At 35.0% G+C, this 20,711-nt stretch overlaps 4 protein-coding genes and 1 pseudogene across 4 annotated transcripts in view; 3 read left to right on the forward strand and 2 right to left on the reverse strand.

Moving 5' to 3' along the window:
• Nucleotides 1-17: 17 nt before the first annotated feature.
• Nucleotides 18-1,592, forward strand: LOC115631500. The gene is made up of 4 exons (XM_030528260.1): nt 18-291; nt 353-843; nt 906-1,272; nt 1,333-1,592. Exons 1-4 carry the CDS (start codon nt 111-113, stop codon nt 1,518-1,520), a joined length of 1,227 nt encoding a protein of 408 aa, XP_030384120.1. The 5' UTR covers nt 18-110; the 3' UTR covers nt 1,521-1,592.
• An 860-nt stretch (nt 1,593-2,452) lies between these two features.
• On the reverse strand, nt 2,453-4,104 carry LOC115631644. Its single transcript, XM_030528455.1, has 2 exons — nt 3,558-4,104; nt 2,453-3,497 (listed from the first exon to the last, which is right to left on the reverse strand). Exons 1-2 carry the CDS (start codon nt 4,073-4,075, stop codon nt 2,516-2,518), a joined length of 1,500 nt encoding a protein of 499 aa, XP_030384315.1. The 5' UTR covers nt 4,076-4,104; the 3' UTR covers nt 2,453-2,515.
• A 251-nt stretch (nt 4,105-4,355) lies between these two features.
• LOC115631062 (ras-related protein Rab-5B-like) lies at nt 4,356-12,278 on the forward strand. Its single transcript, XM_030527701.1, has 6 exons — nt 4,356-4,658; nt 9,947-10,428; nt 10,497-10,617; nt 11,399-11,567; nt 11,635-11,754; nt 11,821-12,278. Exons 2-5 carry the CDS (start codon nt 10,166-10,168, stop codon nt 11,739-11,741), a joined length of 660 nt encoding a protein of 219 aa, XP_030383561.1. The 5' UTR covers nt 4,356-4,658; nt 9,947-10,165; the 3' UTR covers nt 11,742-11,754; nt 11,821-12,278.
• Nucleotides 12,279-14,084: 1,806 nt separating this feature from the next.
• On the forward strand, nt 14,085-14,738 carry LOC115631258 (annotated as a pseudogene).
• A 4,438-nt stretch (nt 14,739-19,176) lies between these two features.
• The window catches only part of LOC115631213 (protein eyes shut), an 84,929-nt gene continuing 83,394 nt past the window's right edge, over nt 19,177-20,711 (reverse strand). The window contains exon 14 of the mRNA XM_030527918.1: nt 19,177-20,676. Coding sequence (XP_030383778.1) covers nt 20,489-20,676 — 188 coding nt within the window. The 3' untranslated portion in view covers nt 19,177-20,488. The remainder of the gene's footprint in view (nt 20,677-20,711) is intronic.

Consider the following 20,711-nt stretch of genomic DNA (forward strand, 5'->3'; position numbering starts at 1 on the left):
CTTGCATATCATCATTAAGAGGCATTGGTTGGGGCTGTTGTCGGTACAATCAGTGGCCGTTTGATTTAGTTAGATTCTGAGGGCCAAACAGTTTAGACAGTTGCGCTAAAATGGCAGATCAGGATACAAAATTACCAACCTGGTTGAGGGCAGAAATATTTGAGGACTTACTGAAGCAGCAGGTGAAGGGTTATACGAGCACCAAAGCATTACGGGCCAGTGCAGGCGTCCCTCCCGGCGATAACTATGCCACAATAATGTTGCGTGTCGAACTGGATGTGGAAACTGAAGGTTAATAGCGAATTTTCAAAGCCCTATGTGATATCTACCATTGCATTTTTATATATCACAGATAAATCAAATCTTATCAAAGCTTATATGCTGAAAATCCCACATCAATCGGAACGGTATCGGGAAATGATGAAGAAGACAAACATTTTTGATATAGAGCAAGGGATGTATACGCATGTAGTGCCCGAGTTGGAGCAATTATATAAAGATGTGGGACTATCTGTGAAGTTTGGGGCCAGCACCTATGAAATTCCCGCGGGAGAGGACTACGTTTTATTGGAGGACTTGCGGCCCAAGGGTTTTAAGAACGCCAATAGGCTTGATGGTCTGGATACTGTGCATACGAAATGTGTGCTACGAAAGTTGGCCCAATGGCATGCAGCCGCGGCAGTACGTGTGGATGCAAAAGGACCCTATGAAGAGAAGTACAGGAAAGGATTCTTCAATGACGACAATCGTGAAGTATTGGTCGATATGAATGGCAATAATATGAAGTCGTTTTTGAAACACATTAAGGAATATAAGGGACTCGAGAGCTATGTTGAAGATTTCGTAAGCACCGCTTAAAGATATTACATACACACACATTTATAAAACTTTTGATCGTTCCATAGCAACAAATATCCCAGAAAATGGTGGATGTAATAAGTAAAATGAGCGAGCCGGATCCGAATGAGTTCAATACCTTGAACCATGGCGATTGTTGGTCCAATAACATCATGTTTCAATACAATGAGAGCGGTGACATACAGGAGACTTACTTCGTGGACTTGCAAATACCAAAATATGGCACCGTTGCCCAGGATCTTTTCTACTTTTTGCTTACATCAACGAATTTGGATATTAAGCTATCGAAATTCGAGTATTTCATTCAGTTCTATCACGCTGCGTTGATAGAGCATCTGAAATTGTTGAACTACAAGCGGAACCTACCAACGCTCAAAGGCATACATCAAGCGCTCGTTAAATACGGCAGTTGGGGTTAGTAGACATTTTAAGACTAGCCAGTATAAGGACTTAATTGAACCGTATTGCCCACAGGATTCTTTTCAGTGGTCAACATTATGGGCGTGGTGCTGCTCGATCCTAATGAGAACGCTTCGTTCGATAGTTTCTTTGAAGAAGGTGAGGAAAACAGCTTCAAGAAATCTGTATTTACTAATCAAAGATATCGCCGGCACATGGAGGCCATAGTGCCTTGGCTCCAGAATAGAGGTGCATTGGAGTAGTCCATGTTGAGTTTATGGAATAGCTGTATGAATTTGTTAAATAAAATATAATATATATGGTGGTAAAACAAACGTTTCTTTGTCTATAGCTATATGAGTTGATGGTTTTCAGTTAAGAAGCATATTCCTTCTATTGTCTGAATTTAATTTCAATAAAATGAAAATGAAATGAAAATCTAAGAGCTTAAATCTAGCTTCTATATTGGTAAACAAAAATGGATCAAGAAATGCTCATCTATTTTTAGAGTGCAGACCTCAATAGTATTACTATGCGAAAAAAAACTACAAGAAACGTCAGCAATTAATGTTTATTGCTATATATAGTATTTTAAAATTATCTAATCATATACATACATGATAACGACGAACCACTTAAAGGTGATGCTTCAGATTAGCTGAGGTCAGTCGTGTGTAATTATTTTTTGTTTAAAAGCTTAAATATCTGAATACGAAAAGCTTTTGTCGAGCTCCAAGTTCAGTTATATTGTGCTTTGAAAAAACAATTAATAATGTAGTTCGTGAATGAATCCAATCAGACATGTTATGAATATCGTTGATCATTCAACCTGTCGCCAATACGAGACTCTATCTAAGAATACAAATTAAGTTCATGTTTTGAAGATAAGCTATAAGCTCTTCCAAGAGAGCCGACTATATCTGGCTTTTTGAAAGACAGAAATGATTCATCTAGTATTAAAGATCCATACATTTGGGAAACGGGTAGATTATAATTATTAAAGTCGTATGTATCAGTCTATCATTAGTGGGAGAAATCTATGTGAAGTTCCTAAACGTTTAAAGCAATCGCCATCAATCCTCAAATAACTTTTCAACTCACTCTCAATATTCTTTAGTTCTTTCATTTACACCCTCTTCTTTGTCAGCCCGTCAGAAAATAACCCACCCATCTAAAATTTATCTATTTCTGTACATTTACTTTTAACATCTTTAATTAAACATAAACGTAACTGTGTAAACAAAAAAATATGAATTTTCTATTTTGGCAAAGTCGGCGAAGCGAAAAGCTGTTTGGTTTTCATGGTTTCGCGAAATTGCTGAACAGAAAAAAGTTCATTCTGATCATAATGCTGCCTCTTTAGATCCTCCCAGATAGTTTCAAAGCCGTCTTTGTCAACAATTTCCTTAAAAATACGTTCTAATTGCTCTCTCTCCCGCAACTTTTCGAAATCACTCAGCCCGAGGCCCAATAAGGTAGCGATGTTTGGCGCTATAAGGTGTTTGGCTCGTGTATGGTCATCGTCATGCTTCTCATCCTTAACCGGTTTTAGCTTCCGGGGGCTCTCGTTGGGCTTCCTTTTGAGATCGGAGCAGAGCAAACGATAGGTAGTATCCTTGTTGTAAAAATTAATGGGAATTGTGTAAATATTGCCAAGTGTTGGCAGCGGTTCCTGGAGCGACAAGAGGCGACAAAACTCTCGATAGTTGATCCGCTCTGTGGCACAGCCCTCGTCCAATATTAGCTTGAAATTTGACATAGCGATGCGCATCTTCTCATCGTCAATCCGCAGATGCATTTTGCGCATAATATTGAAAATTCTTTTCAGCGGAAGATATCCGGTACGGTCCTTGTCGTCCCGCTCGAGCACCGAAATCAAATCGAACATTTCAAAATCAGGGCACTCCTGCAACTTGTGGCGCCACTTATTTAAATGACCCAGAGCATCGATAAGTTTCTTATTGTTAACGCAAGGATCGATATTTTCAATCAGCATTTTGCAATCGCAGACGGAAGGAACACTGGCAGTGCCGTGGGTGATACCAGGTGGAATATCGTACGGATAGCTTTTGAGTTTCTTGCCCATGCGACTATGCGAGCGATCTATGTAGTCCATTTGAGGTTTGCTCACAATTATCCAATGGTCACATTGTTGCATGCATCGCTTTGTCTTTAGACCGTTGTCTCCAGTGCAACCCAGTTTTCCGAATGTACCCATACGATTGAAAGGCTTTGTGTATCTAAAAAAGAACAGACTTTACAATGTAGAGGGAACCAATATAAGAGATCAAAGTTTTTACTTGCGATTGATCTGCTCTGCTGGCCAATAATGGTTGTGACTGATTAAATGCTGTTCATGGAATTCGCCGTACTCGCGGTTTACCTGTTCAGCCGATTTTTGGGGCAAAATTGTGGTATATAACGGCTCTGATGGGCCCGGTGGATGCCCAAATGTGTAGTTAACATTATTCACGTCGTTAGGCTTCGAAAAGGCTGGCTTAACACGGCCCACCTTGGACTTTTTTAAGTACATGTCCTCTGTAAACTTCTCCTTGAACGCGAGAAAACGCGATTTAGTCAGTGAACCTGAAAATATTTCCTCCATATTGTTGTTTGGCATTATTGGTGAAAGCTTCATTAGCAGCGGAGCGTTCTCTCTTCTTTTGCGCCTGCATTCTGCTTGGATCAGATGCTCTGCCTTTTCTTCAATGTGGCTGATTGTGAGGCAATCTTGGGTTTTAAAGTCATCCAAGTTTGTTGAGACGCCAGCAGCGCGCAAAGTCGGATTCCGATCTATATAATGGCCAGTATTCGCCATTATGACTCAATATTTTGTATGTGTGTGAGTAGTGACTTAAAATTTCTTTAAATAAATGAGATATTATTTCAGATAGATTTATGAATGGGAAATTGATTTGAATTCAAATTTAAAATGAAATTTCGAGTGGCATTTTTTCGTTTTTTTTCTTAAAGTCTGGCAGTGCATTTGTCAATACGGTGACTGTGTTATCGAGAATCGATAACATTTATGTATATTTTGTACATCCCTAATCTGTGTTTGCGTGAATAAAAAAGTGTAAGTGGGTCCTGCAGAGCAAGGCTGTAAAACAAGTGCAAAATTCGATTTACGCTGCGAAAAGGGATATTTAAAGAAAAACGTCTTAGATTTTGCCATTAAAGACAAACGCAATATTGCGTTTCCGTGCAATTTATAAAAACAAGACTGCAGCGCTGTTGACTCTCGGAGGCGGAGGCAGAGTCATCATTCGTTGTCTGTCTCTCTCTGCGTGCGTTTGCTGGCAACGCGAAAAAAGTCGAAAATCAGTGTTTTTACGGCAAACAACAACAAAGTGGCAACAGTTTGGCTGATAAGGTGCTCAGATCGTTGCAGCCCATTCAAAGTGCGTAATGTGTACGGGGTGTTTGGGAAATTTGCGTTGCTATTGCATTAATTAAGAAAGTTGTGTAAAATTTTTCTGCCCTCCATACTACTATCGTCATCCATAGCGCAGCAGCAGCGTCGCAGTCGTCCAAGAGAGCCAATTTACTCCAACATACACACACACACAGGCACAAATAGCAAGTAGTATGAACGAGTGCGATAGATAGTGAGGAATTTGGGTGCGTTTGAAATGTGCTCGTGTGTTAAAGCGAATCAGCAATACTGTCTATCAGTGTTTTACTCCATCGCACAGTGGTCTGGTATTGCGCTAACCTAGCGTTAAAATGTACACACTTTTTTTTATTGTGATAACCAAAAATAATACAGCATTTGCAGCATTTTGATAAATAATCCATTCGCATATTTGCTGCATGTCATTCTGTTTTGGATATGATTGTCTTAAATGCATATAAACAATTCTTTGTTCTTCGAGCCATTTTGCGTCGTAGCTTGAGAATTGTTTTTGCGCCGCTATTAAATATCTGGCTGGCATATGCAAACCTTATAGCTTTGTATTTGTATTGACATACGTACATATTTATTCATATATCTATCTACATACATATGCATATTCCTTTCTTATCGTACCACTTCGTACCACTACTTGCCGTAGAGCGGCACCCTTATCTTTAATAAAGCGCGGGTTACTTCCTTTTAGCGAGAATACGAGCGCAAATCTTGGAATTCGCCACAAAAGTAAACAAAAAGCATCGTCATCAGCAAGTCTCCTTTTCTGAATGGGTAAACATCTCTGTTATTACTCATTTTATTGTCTCTCCTATTTTATATCGACAAGATCTGTCGACGTGTTGAAAGAATGGCTAAGCCTCAAATTTTTTAAAATGTCGCATTCCAAATCATTGATTGTTTTGCCAATTCATTAGTACGTACGCCATTTTTATGAGAATAACACGCAGAAGTGCTCGCTATTGCACTTGTTGACTTAACGCTGAAGTTGAGTGGAAAATAAGCACAGTCGCGGTAGTAAAAATAGCTCCATCTAATCTAGTTTAATTGTTAACGAACTCAAGTAACTCATTGATAGTGGGGCTGGCACCTAGAGAAGGCACCTTTATGTATGTATGTGTGTTGTAGTTAAAAACAAGAAATCAAGTCTTTGTTGTTTTTACTTATTAACTTGAGTTGAGAAATAACTCTCATATCTATACATATGGCCCATGTTGTCCATTGCGCTCTGCTTTGTTTTACTCTCCAGTTTTTAACACTTGTTCGTATGTCCCGCCGTCTGCCCACTCGCTGTTTGAATGACGCATCGTCAGCTGTTCAACATTCTAGTACGGTAATTTCCTGCCTAGGCGAACGTTGTTTTATATTTTATTGAATTTTCCGTGCACGGATCGGACCCGCCGTCATAGTTTTATACGTTTGTAGGTATAATTTTTATTTAATTGCTCACCTACATTAAGCATACATATGTGTATGGATTTGTGTGCGTATGTGTGTGTGTCAGACAATTGAAAGCGCAGTCAAGTTATTCAATTTGCGTTTCGTCTTTGTTGTTGGACCTAACCGCGTGTGTTCCTTGCCGTTTTGCCAGCTGTCAAATAACGGGTTTACAAATATAATTGTGTTGTTACTCGCCATGACGATTATGAATTGTGCAGTTAACGAAATGTGCTTAAAATCGAGAAAAGAAAACTTGTACTCCAAAAAAAGCGACGTCATTTGAAATCATGTGATTTTTGTATTAATTTAATTTGGATGTGCGCTGTGTATATGCGTTAAGGGCCTGCGAAAATGTCTGGTTAAATAAATGTTTGCAAAATGTCTGCCTTCGGCTGTTACAATACGAAAAAAGCGATATACTGCAACTACGTCACATCACAATTGCGAATAACAAAAACAATTGAAGTGAAATTTTTATCGCACTAGAGCAACTGCAAAGAGAGACGAAATAAGCCAGACGTGCTGTGGGTGTGTGTGCTCCAGTGTGTTTGTCTGTGTGTCGCTGTTTGTCTCCGTGCTTGACAACTCATTTACTCACTCTCACTAACTTACCCGCTCACTGCTGCACTTTGTTCCAAAGCGCCAAACGGGTCTGCGAAAAAACAATAGAAACGCAAATATTTGTTTGTGTTCCAAGCGGCGACGCGACGACATAATTTCAATATTTTTAATAATTTTTAATGGGTGAAAGCGTTTATGTACTTTAAAATGTTAATGGCAAATGTATGTAGCAGGCAGAAGGACGAGACGAGAACTTTTAAGGAGAGGATTTGTAAAAATCATATAAAAGAAAATTTAGTATTGAAGAACTTTTGATAATGCTTCGCCGTAATATAAATAAAAATCGGTGAGCTGTCCTAGTTTGATAAGTTTATTTTAGTTGGAAGGACTGAGGCAGATATAGAGGCGGTTACAGGGTATGCAAGAGTCGAGTTGGCGTTACTTTAACCTTCTACTCGTTTCATTATATGTACATGTTTCATTTTTGATGAGTTCGAGATTTTTAGTCTCTCTTTGTGCTGGGCACGACGTCGCCTGCATAGTTTTACATTTTTGTATGGGAAGGCAAGTGCAGCAACCATTAAGCGGGCGCTTAATTTAATAATGACAATCATACAAACATACGAGAAAAAACGTGCAGCGCCACAGTTTGTTATTATCTCTAACTTTCTCCACATTTCCTATTCCAGCATCAATATCTCTGGACGTGTGCACGATTCATTTTCCATTGATTTTTATTACAACCTTTGTATAGCTCGTTGAAGATCCGCTTAAACTCGTTTTAATAGTATGTTGACGTAGCTTCTATGTGTTTCTCACTGGCTCTCAATTGCGCTATCCCTCTCTCTCTCTCTCTCTCTCTATCTAACAATTAGCATTGTTTCGTTAATTAATTGTTCCCTTTTGGAATTCTACGAGCAATCTTAAAAAATAACGTTCGCGTGTTTTTTTTTAATCATTTCCAATTTGTGATTTGAAATTTGTCTAATAATAATCATTCCTGCAATACTGCAGTTCTAGACAATCTCTCAGCAATACTATGCCAATGTCTTTTATGAATCATGCTACAGCTTTTTGATATGACTAGTTGGCGTTATCTTTCGTGAATATATGAGGCGTCATGCGTGTGGACACCCAGCCGGTCTATCTACAAATTTAATATTCATACATATACATATGTACGAGTATATATACATATATAGAAATTGCTATGCTCGATAGCGGGTATCCACCCGGGTATATATGTATGTACCCTTGATATTCAGTAGTTGATTTCGGGCACTAAATTGCCCACCTCCAAATAATTTATCTACAATATTATTATCTATAAAAAATACTTATAGTCAGACATCACACAATAAGCATGTACATGTGTATATTTAATTTAAGATAAGATAGACCGATAACACTAGGCAACATGATGACAAAGGATGATTTTATCTTGAGATCTTGTGCTTGCAAATGTAAAGATGGTGTACATATTATAAAAAAGGTCTTATTGTCTTTCATGAAATAGCAGAAAAGTTAATATATGTTTATCGTTCTTGGATGTAATGCGAAAGTACAAAGAATTGCCTACGAATTACTTCTTTTAAACATAGTAATTATCAATTATTCGAAGTATAAATCGGCCGCTCGCACTCTATTTTATCATTCTTCAACGCGATTAATTTCCCAGGCAATTTAGATTCCATTTTCGTTATTTCAAGTTTTGGAAATATTAGGTTTGCAAAAAATTCTAGAAACTATTTTAGAGGCTAGAGCTATATATTATGATAATAATCTATACAAATATTAGGAAGTCAGAAATGTTATGATTGCAATGTTTTGATACCGGATCGATTTGTTTGAGATCTTTGAATGAATTTCCAATTTGTATATACAGTGAAAACTCACTTCGCTGTACACTCACGGTGGGCAAATTTTTGTCCGCCCAAGGGGATACTTAAATACTTTATACACCGATCGCATGTTTTAGAAAAAGTTTCCCCCGAAGAGAGTGTCCATTAAAGGAGTTTTCACTGTACATATATCTAGTATAACAAAATGTTTTCATAACTTCATTTTCAATTATCATCATTATTCTATCAGCGCGTACTTCTGCCCTCGTCTTGTTTAGTTATATGTATGTGTGTCTAAGCATTTTGTTTGTGGTCCGCCAAATCCATTCACAAACCTTTCCACAATAATTGCGCCTAAACATTGCTAAGGTTTCGTCCCCTGTTGCGCGTGCTAGAAATATTTATAGTTGTTCACTAGTTTTGTTTTTGTTATTGCACTTTGTGACATTTGCTTTCGCAATTAACCATAAATGTGTGCGTGAGTCTGTTTACATGAATGTGTGTATGAAAATGTTTGTCGCCGACATGAGAGAGTTCCGAGACAAAAAAAAAAAACTTGACATTGAACTTTTGTATGGCCTAATTGAAAAGATTTGCTGGAAACTGGTCTCTCATTGTGTGCACTTTTTGTTATATTTGAGCGATTAGATTAAGATCTGTGTTCTTATCAGTATAAGATAAGCATTGGACATCTACTGATAGCAGAAGGTCGATGAGCAGAAAAGGAAGCAGCTGAATTGTACAAATTGAAAGCGACGTTTGAATTAAATGTATTCAGAATTTACCCTCAATTGTCCATGTTGAAAACAATATCCGAAGAGCTTGCGGACTGATTACGTAGCTTGATTCAGATTTAATCTATAATGTTTAGCGGATATTTTCCACACTCCCAACGGCTTGTGTAAATATATCTGATATTTAAATTATTTTATTAACAGTACGTAATCAAATAATGAATTCAGATAATTTGGAGTGGAGCTCTTACAAGAGCTCGCCTGTGTATGTATGTTCTATAATATGAAAGGATTGGGAGAATTGTCTTTTTTGCCGGTTATTTATCTCATCTATTAATATTTATTTTTCTGTGTACCCGGTAGCTTTGTTGACGCTTTTTAGCTTATCAACCTTTTCGAATTCAATGCAAATGTTAATTGTGGGGCGTAGCAAATTCACTTTCAGTTTATCTTTAGCTATGCATTCCGAGAGAAGTGGCGCCCTACCCCATACGTATTACTCCCCTATTTGTTTGTCGATGCGCAAAAGGCCTTTACTGAATGATTGTGTGGCAATAAAATTCAACAACTTTATTTTGTTGGGTGCGATATAAAGTCAATAAAGTTGTACTATATAAATGGATAAGGCCACTGAACGATAATCGCAAGCAAAATTGTATCAATAAGTAACTCATTCAATGTTTTTATTTCATTCTCCCTTACAGATTACACAGAGAAATCTTTCTTATAACGACCGTCCGCAATATCATAAACACAAACACACACATATAGAATCACAAATATTACAAAGTGTTGGACAACACCCCAGGAATATTCTCATAAATTCTCGTAAACTTTAAGTACAACGACAGAGCGACGACACAGCAGCAACAGCAACAGCAACAACAACAACAACACGACCAACAACAAAACAAATAAACAATATGGCAACAACACCACGCAGCGGTGGCGCATCGGGGGCTGCACAACGCCCGAATGGTACGTCCCAGAATAAAAGTTGCCAATTCAAATTGGTGCTGCTTGGGGAGTCGGCGGTGGGAAAATCGTCGTTGGTGTTGCGCTTCGTTAAGGGACAATTCCATGAGTATCAGGAGAGTACGATAGGTGCAGCCTTTCTAACACAAACCATTTGCATAGAGGATACGGTGGTCAAGTTTGAGATCTGGGATACAGCCGGTCAAGAGCGGTAAGTTCTCCAAACATTGTCGAAGAAATGCAATTTTTATTAACTTTACATTCTTTTTGGCCTTGCAGGTATCACAGCTTAGCCCCCATGTATTATAGAGGTGCGCAGGCCGCTATCGTTGTCTATGACATACAAAATCAAGACAGTTTTCAGCGTGCAAAAACTTGGGTCAAGGAACTGCATAAACAAGTGAGTATGCGGTCTGCGGAATGGATTCCCATATCATCTCTTAACTGCATCACTGAGTGCATTCATTTTTGTATTTCTGAGTCTTTGGGTGTGTGTGCGGAGACAAAGACACTCTGATGTATGTGTGCGATTGTGTTTGTGAGTGTGCGTGCCATGCCCAAGGTCAATGTAATCGCAAAAGCGTGCAGAATATATATGTATACGTATTCATTAAACAATTTACACAATTATTGCTGACTTATAAGCAAAAACTTATGTATGTATATATACTTGTATGTATAAACATATATGTATGTTTTTTAATACGTATACACATTGAATATTCAATAATTCGCGTGCATTGCTCTCATTCTTTGCTTCCGGCACTCTAGTGAAGCATATCACTACCTAATTATATGGATCGAGGCAGAAGGAGGCTTGCCAGACCCCACAAAGTATTTATATTCTTGATCAGCATGCCTGTCTGTCCGTATGAACACCTAGATCTCAGAGACTATTAGAGATAGGGACACAAAATTTTGTACACATATGTCCCATGTGTGTACGCATTACGAGTTTGTTTTATTTTGTTGATGCATTCAGTCTTGGCATTTGTATCATCTTATTATTTTATTCAAGCCTCCTAAAGGAACTTTCTATAAGTTTCTTTGGCACCTACCTTGTTTTATTTATTTTTTCTGAATTATTATGATTATGACATTTCCCAATGTATAGTAATGCTTTAGTACATAAACTATCCCATTGATCATGTTTTAAATATTGTATTATTTATAATTTTCAGGCCTCACCGAACATTGTCATTGCGCTCGCTGGCAATAAGGCGGATCTGTCGAACATTCGAGTTGTGGAGTTCGATGAAGCGAAGCAATATGCCGAGGAGAATGGTTTGCTCTTCATGGAAACGTCCGCGAAGACGGGCATGAATGTAAATGATATATTCTTGGCAATCGGTGAGTCTAACTAACATTCAAACTATTAATGGCAACTAAAGTATATTTATTATTTTGAAACTTGCAGCTAAGAAACTACCTAAGAACGATGGCGCTAACAATCAAGGAGCAGGCGCTGGCAGAAGGCTGAATGAGAACGAAACAAACCGACAGACGAACAACTGCTGCAAGTGATGTCCCTTTGTAGGTGAGGGTATATATATATATAGTTTTCAACATAGATGCGTTTTAATCGCCCTTTTATTTCTTGCAGAAAATGAAATTTCCAACGAGAGATTTGAAAAGTTTCTGCTGATAATTATAAATAAAAAAATTATTTAAAATTAAAAAAAAAAACTAAAGCGCCGGCTCATGCGAGCAAGCAATTTAATTTTGGTGATGATGAGAAACCAGAACATAAACATAATATTAATTATAAATTAAAGTTAAAAAGAACAACAAACCGTAAAAGGCAAAAGAAAGTTAGTTAAATAAACCAGAAACACATAACCCCCTATAAATAGTTCTATGAAATCAATTGGAAAATATCACTCTCCACACCCACACTCTCTATCTCTTCCCTTTCCAATTTGCCTCTGTTTGCAATTCCAAAACTCAAGCTACGTGCAGACACGTACTGTTGCAGATTCAACTAACAAAAGGAACGCAAACTTTAAGAATTTTTGATAATTATAACAAACAACAACAACAATAAAGTTAAATAAAACGTAAGAAGGTAGCGCAGATTGTTTTCAAAGCTCATCGTGTCGTAGAAATGTTTGAAATTGTAAAAATAAGAAAACAAAGAAAGAAAGTTGATAAAATTTACATTTTATGCAAATTTCAATGAAGCATGAAAACAAAAAAACATAAACAAATAACAAAGAAATTCCAGTTGCAGTTGTTCTCAGCAATTGCACGCCAACTCCCTCGATCAGCATCTGGAGATCCACTCGTCATCGTTGTCGGTCTATGGCAATGTGTGTGTCTGTCTGTCTGACTGGCTGGCTGGCTGGGCTCGTCGCGACCATTCTAAAGTCAAGATGGACACGTGTGATAGTTGCAAATTATATAAATTATATATATATATGTAAACAACAAATGAAATCACTCCTGATTTTCAATTTTTAGTTTGTTCTAAATTTACACCTATTTTTCACAATTTAGCAGCAATCAAAGATTTAATGCTACTATCTTAAAAGAAACAAGAAAAAAAGGAAAAAAAATTAATAAAATGATTGTAACCTTAAAAAAGTATGCAATTAAGACGTGAAGCCGTAAACACAATAAACCTTGAAATACTTTACATATTGCAACAGCAACAACAAAAACAAACAACCAATTTGTTTAAATGAATTCATAAATTCACACATAAATTTAATTTTGAGGAGTTCAGCACCCTACAGCTGTGAGTGTATTTTTTCCAATCTTTTATGTTGTATGTATGTATTTAAATCTAAAATTTATAATAAAATCGTATATATACATCTATATATATATATATAAAACGAATATCATGAGATTGTTCAAAATCTGGTGTCTAAACAAGTTATTTTTTCAATAACTGGTGGATTCTTGAATGCTTTAATTATGTTTTCAAACGGTTAGTCTTTATCATGTTTTTATTTGATGCTGGAAATATTATTTTTTATTGTTTTGAAATATTTTAGAATTGATGTTGTGTACCCTGAAATATCCATATTTTCGTAACTTGTCGGCTTACCTATTACTGCGTGAAAAGCATTTCGTTTGTTTGAATAATAACTATTTGTTTAAAGGTAATGAAGTGTCAGTCTTAATTTTTATATACTGTACCGAAAGGCTAAAATGGTATGCTATCTTAACAGTCTTTTTCTTAAAGCTCGAAATTTGTGGGGATAAGGTTGGACTATTGGGGGAAAAGACGTTTTTTGTACGCTTTTTTATAATCTGTACCTGAAAGCTACAAGATTATAATAAGTAGAAGGAGGTGTGGTAGACCCCACAAAGCATTTGTATACTTGATCAGCACTCGATTTAGATGTATCTGTCAATCCGTAAAGGTTTTGATTGAAAATTCCCAAGGGGGGGTTGAGGAGGGAGAACTTTGAATCTGTTTTTATACGGTATATTGGTTCCAGAAAAAGTTGTGTAAGAGAGGACATAGATCATATATTATTTTAACCATATATAAAGTTTTTAATTTTTTAAACCGTGTGAAAAAAGACCGTGTAAAAACAAAATTGGGGGTACATTTCTTTGTTCTCACAAAGGTCTCGCCATGCTGATTAAAAATATATATTTTTAATGGGATCGGAGATGTTTCATTCTCCCTGTTTCATTGCATATTCCTTCATTTCTCTTACACTTAACATAAATGATGGAACTGGAACAGTGAGAATAATCGTCGACTGTTCCTTGTTAAACCAAATCCATTTCGTTCTAGTTTCATGTTTTTAAAATATAGGGTCTTTGTTTAAATCAGCAATCTGTAAAACCGCAATTCGAAGGGAGCTTTATTAAGTATTTGATTCAGTAAGTAGCGCCATTTGCTATAGGATGGACGCCAAATATGTGCGAGTATCCTCCCACGAACACGTATCGCAGAAAAAAATGATTGCACATTTTAAAATAGTGATCCTTGGATCCATCTCTGTGGGGAAAACATCGCTTTTGTTGCGCTACGTTCGGGGAACATTCAAAGAGAATCTAGAAAGCACTATTGGTGCTGCATTTCTCAAACAAAGCATTTTAACGAATGGGAAGCTTATAAAGCTTGATATATGGGATTTAGCTGGCGATGAGCGGTAAGTAGATATATTCAAGATCAGCTTAATATTAATATCCAAACACAATAGCTTCCAAAGTTTGCAATCTATGTATTATAAGGACGCCGCGGCAGCTGTGCTTGTTTACGATATAACCGATTCAGAGTCCTTTGAGCGGGCAAAGAATTGGGTCAAGGAATTGCGTAGATGTGTGCGTAAAGATATATCTTTTGATTTTCGTAATGCCGTTTGAAGAACCCGTTCTCTTATATAGGTATTCCAGGAACTGGTCATTGCGCTTGTGGGTAATAAGTTGGATTTAATTAGTCGAGAAGTCGATTCCAAAGTAGCCCAAGAGTATGCTGCGAAACACAATTTACTATTTAGTGAGACATCTGCCATGAAGAACATAAATGTCTCGGAAGTTTTCATTAATATCGGTTAGTAAGCATTAATTGGTGACATTCATGAATTATATTTACAATCAAACTTCCATTAAATTAATGTCAGCGTCAAAATTGGGAAATAACATACCCACATTTGACGTGGACTTAGACGATGTACTTCCATTCGATGAAATGTGTGCCAAAGGAAAAGAAAACTGTGACTGTTGCGTTTTATTATAGAAGAAATAAATACTTTATTTTATTATTTACTCTTTTTAATTTTTGGTTTTTGCTGCAAACAAAAAACTATTAAATTAATTTTAGATACCAATTTCTGTGTAATACTGATACTTATAAAATAAATAAATATGATTTACTAATAAAGATAAAAATGAAAAGAACAAAGTTTGTGTTTTGTAAATATTTTAATTGAATCCCAAATAGTAGGTTGATGAATTCCTAAATCTCCTAGATTAAGTGAACGGATCTAATTTCAATATAACCGATAAGCTCTATAAATCTTGAGCTAGTATAGTCAACAACAATTACTATAACCTAAATAATAATAAACTTCTTCTGACTTAGATACCTTATGGGTGGAGAGGGTGAAGAAAGCTACGACATAGTAGTCTTTCGAAGAGCGCTCTACAAAGAAGAAACAAAAAAGCAATGCCGTCGTACAACCGGACAACTCACAGGTCATTCGTTGGTAGTTGCCTAATCGAATATACAATACAGTTGCTCTGAAGACTTTGAAAACTTATTGAGTTACATACGAGTATAGTTCATTCTTCTTTGTTTTTTTAATTTAAAAAAAAATGTTTTTTTAGAGAAAGTGAATTGTATTTGTATTTGATCTAAAACCACAGTGTAAAGGAACTATGTATAAGAATGAACTTATATTGGTTTTGTGAAGAATAATCGGGTACGTCAAAGCTTTAATAATTTCCCCAAGTGTTATTATTTTCGAACACTATGACAAATTTAATTATTAATATTATTTTGCGACAAAAGATTATTTTGATAATTTGGAAGGGCTTTTTATTTTCTTAGAGATGTTGGTTTTGCTCTAAATCGTAACCTCAATAAAGCTGGATATATAATTAAGTTGTCTACATAGATCTAATATATAGTCAGAAATTTCTTGGATCTCTTGGTATTTCAATTATATGTGCACTGATGTGAAATAAACTATTATTCTCATTAATATTCGGAATTGAATTATAGATGTGAAAGTCTGTTAGAGCATATTCATAATCTGTCGGAAGTATGATAGGAGGAATATATTTTCCCTTTATATGGTTGTTGACATATTAAAAGCTTATTAATACTGAAAGAAAATAGAATTATGCATTGATGTTTTGTAAAAAAAAATGCAGCTACTTTATTAAATTTTAATAAGTGTATCAAAGCCAAATCTATATCTTCCATTGTCGAATTCATCATCCTAGCTAATCAATAAAAATCCATATTTATTTTTCCAGCACAGCTAACAAATTTTCATAAATGTGTCAAACTTTCTATCAACACCATCATGATAATGATGTACACATATGGTTCAAATTTAATTCGTCTTGTTTGAACATGATTATAACATTAGATGTAGTAATTCCATTTATTTATACCCACTTACACGCATTCATTAGTAGCGCTGAATATAAGTTTTGATTAGAATTTGTAGATTAGAAGAGCTTAGAAACTATTTGTCTTGTGTGCGACACTGACCCCAAGTTTTGGTTTTTTTGTTTGTTGTGTTTTTTATATTGCACTTTATTTTTTATTTGTCTGGCTTTTTACCCTTATTATAAGTATATATAAAATGGATATTATGTTTTCATATTATATATTGGCTTAATATTTAAAGTTATAGTTAGGATAGTAGCAGCAAAACAAAGAAGAAGAAAATCGAGCACGCTTTAAACTCAGGATAAAGGATATCTGTAAGTTTTTTAATTTAAAACAGATTTAGTCATTTTATATAGTATTTCATCACTTCTTGGTTTAAGCACCCCTATATAATTATGAATAGTGAAGGGCAATGTTTGCATTTGATTCATACTTCAAAAGTACTTATAAATACACTTAGAATAAGGTATTTCTAGATATATTAATATGCTTGTATGAATTAAAGTACTATAGAAGAAAACACTTATGCAAAATGGGGTAAAAGGTAAAAGTGTAACATTACGTAGAAGTAGAAAAGTAAAAGTGCTATCTGGTTTTAAATATTTCCGTAGTAATTCTTACTTCTTTCTAAAAATGAAGTTGTCTATAAATTAGACATTACACAAATGTGCGTGTGAAGAAAGTATCTAGAACTCCCTATAGTTATAATTGTTTCTAAAAATATGCAACGAATTTGGTAGGAGCTCTTTCTGAAACTATTATGATTACAATCCAGCTCTATATTTAAGCCTTCCAGTCATTGTTTTGAGTGTAGATATCTCCATTCATATTTAAATCATATTAATCATATTTAATGGGCAACTTATAATACAAGTATTACTCAGTTTTTTGACTTGCTTCATTTCCTAGAGAATGTCTCTACTGAGAAGTACAGTTACCAGTAAACAAAATGAGTCGATATCGTTCCAGTTCTATTCAAGAGGATAGCTCTTTGAAGCCAGCATTAACCTTTAATATAGTGGTGTTGGGTGCGACCGGCGTAGTAAAGTCAGCATTGATATCACAATATTGTATTGGCATATTTCCCGATTACGCAGAGAGTACTATGGGTGTGTCATTCCAGTCGAAAACATTAAACTTGGATGATGCTGTAGTTAAAATTCGAATATGGGATACAGCTGGACAGGAGCGGTAAGATAATAAAATTATGTTAAATAAAGGATTCTTCATAAATATCTAACTACATAGATATCAGTACCTGCTGGATATGTATTATCGAAAAGCTCAATCTGTGCAATGGCTTGGGTAGAGAAACTCAAATTAGAGGTAATTCAGATAATTGTTTACAGAATTTTTTAAAAATAATTTCCTAAAGAATTTTAGAAGGACAATTTACAAAGCTTAGTGGTAGCTACTAAAAAGAATTTATCCAAGTGTATACATAGATCTATAATACATTACTGAATAATAGACTAGAAACTGGACTAGCTTCTGGTAAAGGGACTTTAAAGTGCGAGTGGGAACAAAATATGAAAGCGTTATTAAAAGAGTTATTTCAGTAATTTCGTTTATACTTGTATAGTTTTGAAATTTCTGATAGTATTTGTAGAATTTAATTATGATAATTTTATGAAATAAAAATAAGTCAGTCAATAGTATTTCTTTTTTATAGTTTATGTTAAACTATACTCGCAATGCTCACAGCTATAGCAATATACTTTAACGCGATTTTTAACTCTGCGCTATTTTAGAATCATTCCAATCCTTGAATTAAACAATATTCCTTCAATTAGCCATTATCTTTCTGTTTCCAATCGCGTGCATTTGATTCAAAAGTGCTATTTGTATTTCTGCCATAATCACTGAAAATACATATTTATTTAATTTAATTACCAACCATACATCTGCAAATACAAATTCTTTTTAATGTGACTTGATTAAGATGGTTCCTTGACCTTGATCCTGTGACAAGCTTAGTTGCTCCATTGTGGTTCCACGACTCCATCATTTTTGGATCTGCTGTGCTGATTTCGATATCAAAGAACTTTTCATAGTCTGCTTCAATATTTAAAAACAATTGAATTCCAATTTCCAATAATTAAAGCAAATGAGAGTTACCAGGCCTACTTGTATATATATTCTGTATCTTTTTATTTAAAAAATGTATTAATAAAATCGAAATACAAACATGTCAGAAATGTTAATACTTTTTAGTTAATATAAAGCAAAAGTTAAAGACGTTGCCTATTTATTTCGAAGATATTGACTTCACAGATGCCGCAATAATTATATTTACTTTATACTTTCCGTAAAAGATGCCAGAAATGGTAATTCGACTTGTTGGAAATAATGCCGACATACCAGGAAATTGCTTTATAACTTACCATGAAGCCAAGCAATATGCCGATGAGAAGGGGATTGTTTTTATGGAAACATCTGCCAAAACGTGCCAGAATGTTCATAAGGTTTTCGATTCTATTGGTAAGTGAAGAGATAGTTACAAACTACTAAAGATCTATATAAAATTCAGTCTCTTTCTGAACACAGTCCAAGAGTTATTGAACCCTGAAGCAAATTAAGAGCACGAAGACTGATTTCAAAGTCTTCAAAGATGATTGAATAAGAATAATAGCGCAAGGAATAATGTTTCAGGCCATGTGTTGTTTATTTAACTTTTTCTAGTTTTTTATTGAAATAATACCTGGTTAATCATTAAATAAATTCTTAACTCTTACTGGATTACATTTGTATTTTGGTAATAATAAAATGTTTGTCATTTTTCCAATGTTTGCGTACACTTGATGGTTTTGTTTTTATTTTATTACTTTTTTATTGTATCATAAAGTACACTATATATATATATATATTTATTATAGATACATATATTTTTTCTTTGCTACGGTTGTATATAAGAATAATTGTTGTTGAATTACAATATTATTTTCATATTATGTTTTGAAGTTAAGCTGGCATGTGCAGATAATTTGGTTGGAAAAGGCGAAGTAATTTTTGTGAAAAGATAAGAAAATGTTTTAGAATTTCGAATTGTTTCATTTTAGCTCGTTAACTAACTTTCTACAAGGCAACTAAATGGCTTTAATCAGAAGAGCGGATTAGACTAAAAGCTATAGAGATACGAAAAAAGTGTCTATAACTAAATTTGAGTATCGAGTTGAACAAATCAAAATGGCAGAAATCGTTGCAGGGCAGTTTTGAAGATAGTTCAGAACACATAAATGGATTTTAAGATAAATAGATACATATATATCTGAGTATATGTAGGCTTATAGCATAATATACTTAATAGTTTCAACAAAATGGACAACAATGGAATGGACAGAAGACTTTTGCTTTCGATAAACTTGAAACATTTAAATCTGGAAAAGTAACATAACCTTATTATTAATTCTTCTCTTTATTGGCTAAGGAAGGTTTTCTGTTCCATTTCCACTTGTAGACTCCAAATGAAGCGTTCTATTCCGTTTCAGATGGAACTTCGTTCATGTTTCGGTCAATCTGAAGCAAAAGTAGTGTATCTATTCAAAAGACTTATGTTTTAAAACAATTACATAACAAAAGCATTAAGTAACGTGAAAATAAATATAATATATTCAGAAATAAAGAATTACTCTTGTCATGGCACGCATAGCTAGATTTGTTATGCATTTTAGTTGTAATCATAGTATATCATATCCTTTGGGATCATTCGCTTAATCATTCTTCGTCTTTTGTTTTAAATATCACTTACGTAAGAGAAATATTTGCTAAATTTAGTACCTATACTAATATTTTGTTCAAAAGTTTAGTATTTCTTGCCACTTTTCTTCCACTTGCCCCTTTCAAACTTGTAATCTAAACTTTGTTTTCTTTTTTTGGTTTCAGTTTTGTTATTTTTATAAAATTTACAAAATTACGTTCCTTTTGTTTCATGGCCTTGTCTCAAACTGTATGAATTTTGGGTTTTTATATAAACTTGCTTAACATTTAACTTAGACTAGGTATGCCGCTTTTATTTTCAATTTGCTCAGTTTTATTTTACGTTTTATTTTTTTAATTTGTAGTATTTAGATTAACTCAAAGACTCCATTCACAATATGCAATTCAATTCACATGTTTCTCTGCAATATTCTATAATAGGTTACATTTTTATTTATTTGTTTTAGATTCTTCAACATCGATCGATTTATACAACAATTGGCTCATCTCCGTGCAGATCACACGAGCCTATATTTTCGCCCTGATACGGAGAGAAATCGCTTATAATGGCCTTGGGCTCCGCGCCAAACTGTATGTCCTGCAGACAACCCTTGAACGGCTCATAGAAGCGGCCCTGCGTGCGTCTGCTAACCGAATCCAGATTGGGAAAGCCGCCTGTATTTAGAAAAGAAATATTCCTATTAGCAGAG

The sequence above is a fragment of the Scaptodrosophila lebanonensis genome, unplaced genomic scaffold (assembly GCF_003285725.1).
Source record: "Scaptodrosophila lebanonensis strain 11010-0011.00,11010-0021.00 unplaced genomic scaffold, SlebRS2 tig00001412-arrow-pilon, whole genome shotgun sequence".
NCBI classification, from domain to species: domain Eukaryota; kingdom Metazoa; phylum Arthropoda; class Insecta; order Diptera; family Drosophilidae; genus Scaptodrosophila; species Scaptodrosophila lebanonensis.

Excerpts from the sequence above, each read along its gene's own strand:
- LOC115631062 (XM_030527701.1), top strand. The coding sequence starts at position 10,166 with ATGGCAACAACACCACGCAGCGGTGGCGCATCGGGGGCTGCACAACGC. Across the intron at positions 10,618-11,398 it reads TCAAGGAACTGCATAAACAA|GCCTCACCGAACATTGTCAT; the intron begins GTGAGTATGCGG and ends TATAATTTTCAG. Across the intron at positions 11,568-11,634 it reads TGATATATTCTTGGCAATCG|CTAAGAAACTACCTAAGAAC; the intron begins GTGAGTCTAACT and ends TGAAACTTGCAG.
- LOC115631644 (XM_030528455.1), bottom strand. The coding sequence starts at position 4,075 with ATGGCGAATACTGGCCATTATATAGATCGGAATCCGACTTTGCGCGCT. Across the intron at positions 3,498-3,557 it reads GCAGAGCAGATCAATCGCAA|ATACACAAAGCCTTTCAATC; the intron begins GTAAAAACTTTG and ends GTTCTTTTTTAG.
- LOC115631500 (XM_030528260.1), top strand. The coding sequence starts at position 111 with ATGGCAGATCAGGATACAAAATTACCAACCTGGTTGAGGGCAGAAATA. Across the intron at positions 292-352 it reads ACTGGATGTGGAAACTGAAG|ATAAATCAAATCTTATCAAA; the intron begins GTTAATAGCGAA and ends TATATATCACAG. Across the intron at positions 844-905 it reads AGAGCTATGTTGAAGATTTC|CAACAAATATCCCAGAAAAT; the intron begins GTAAGCACCGCT and ends ATCGTTCCATAG.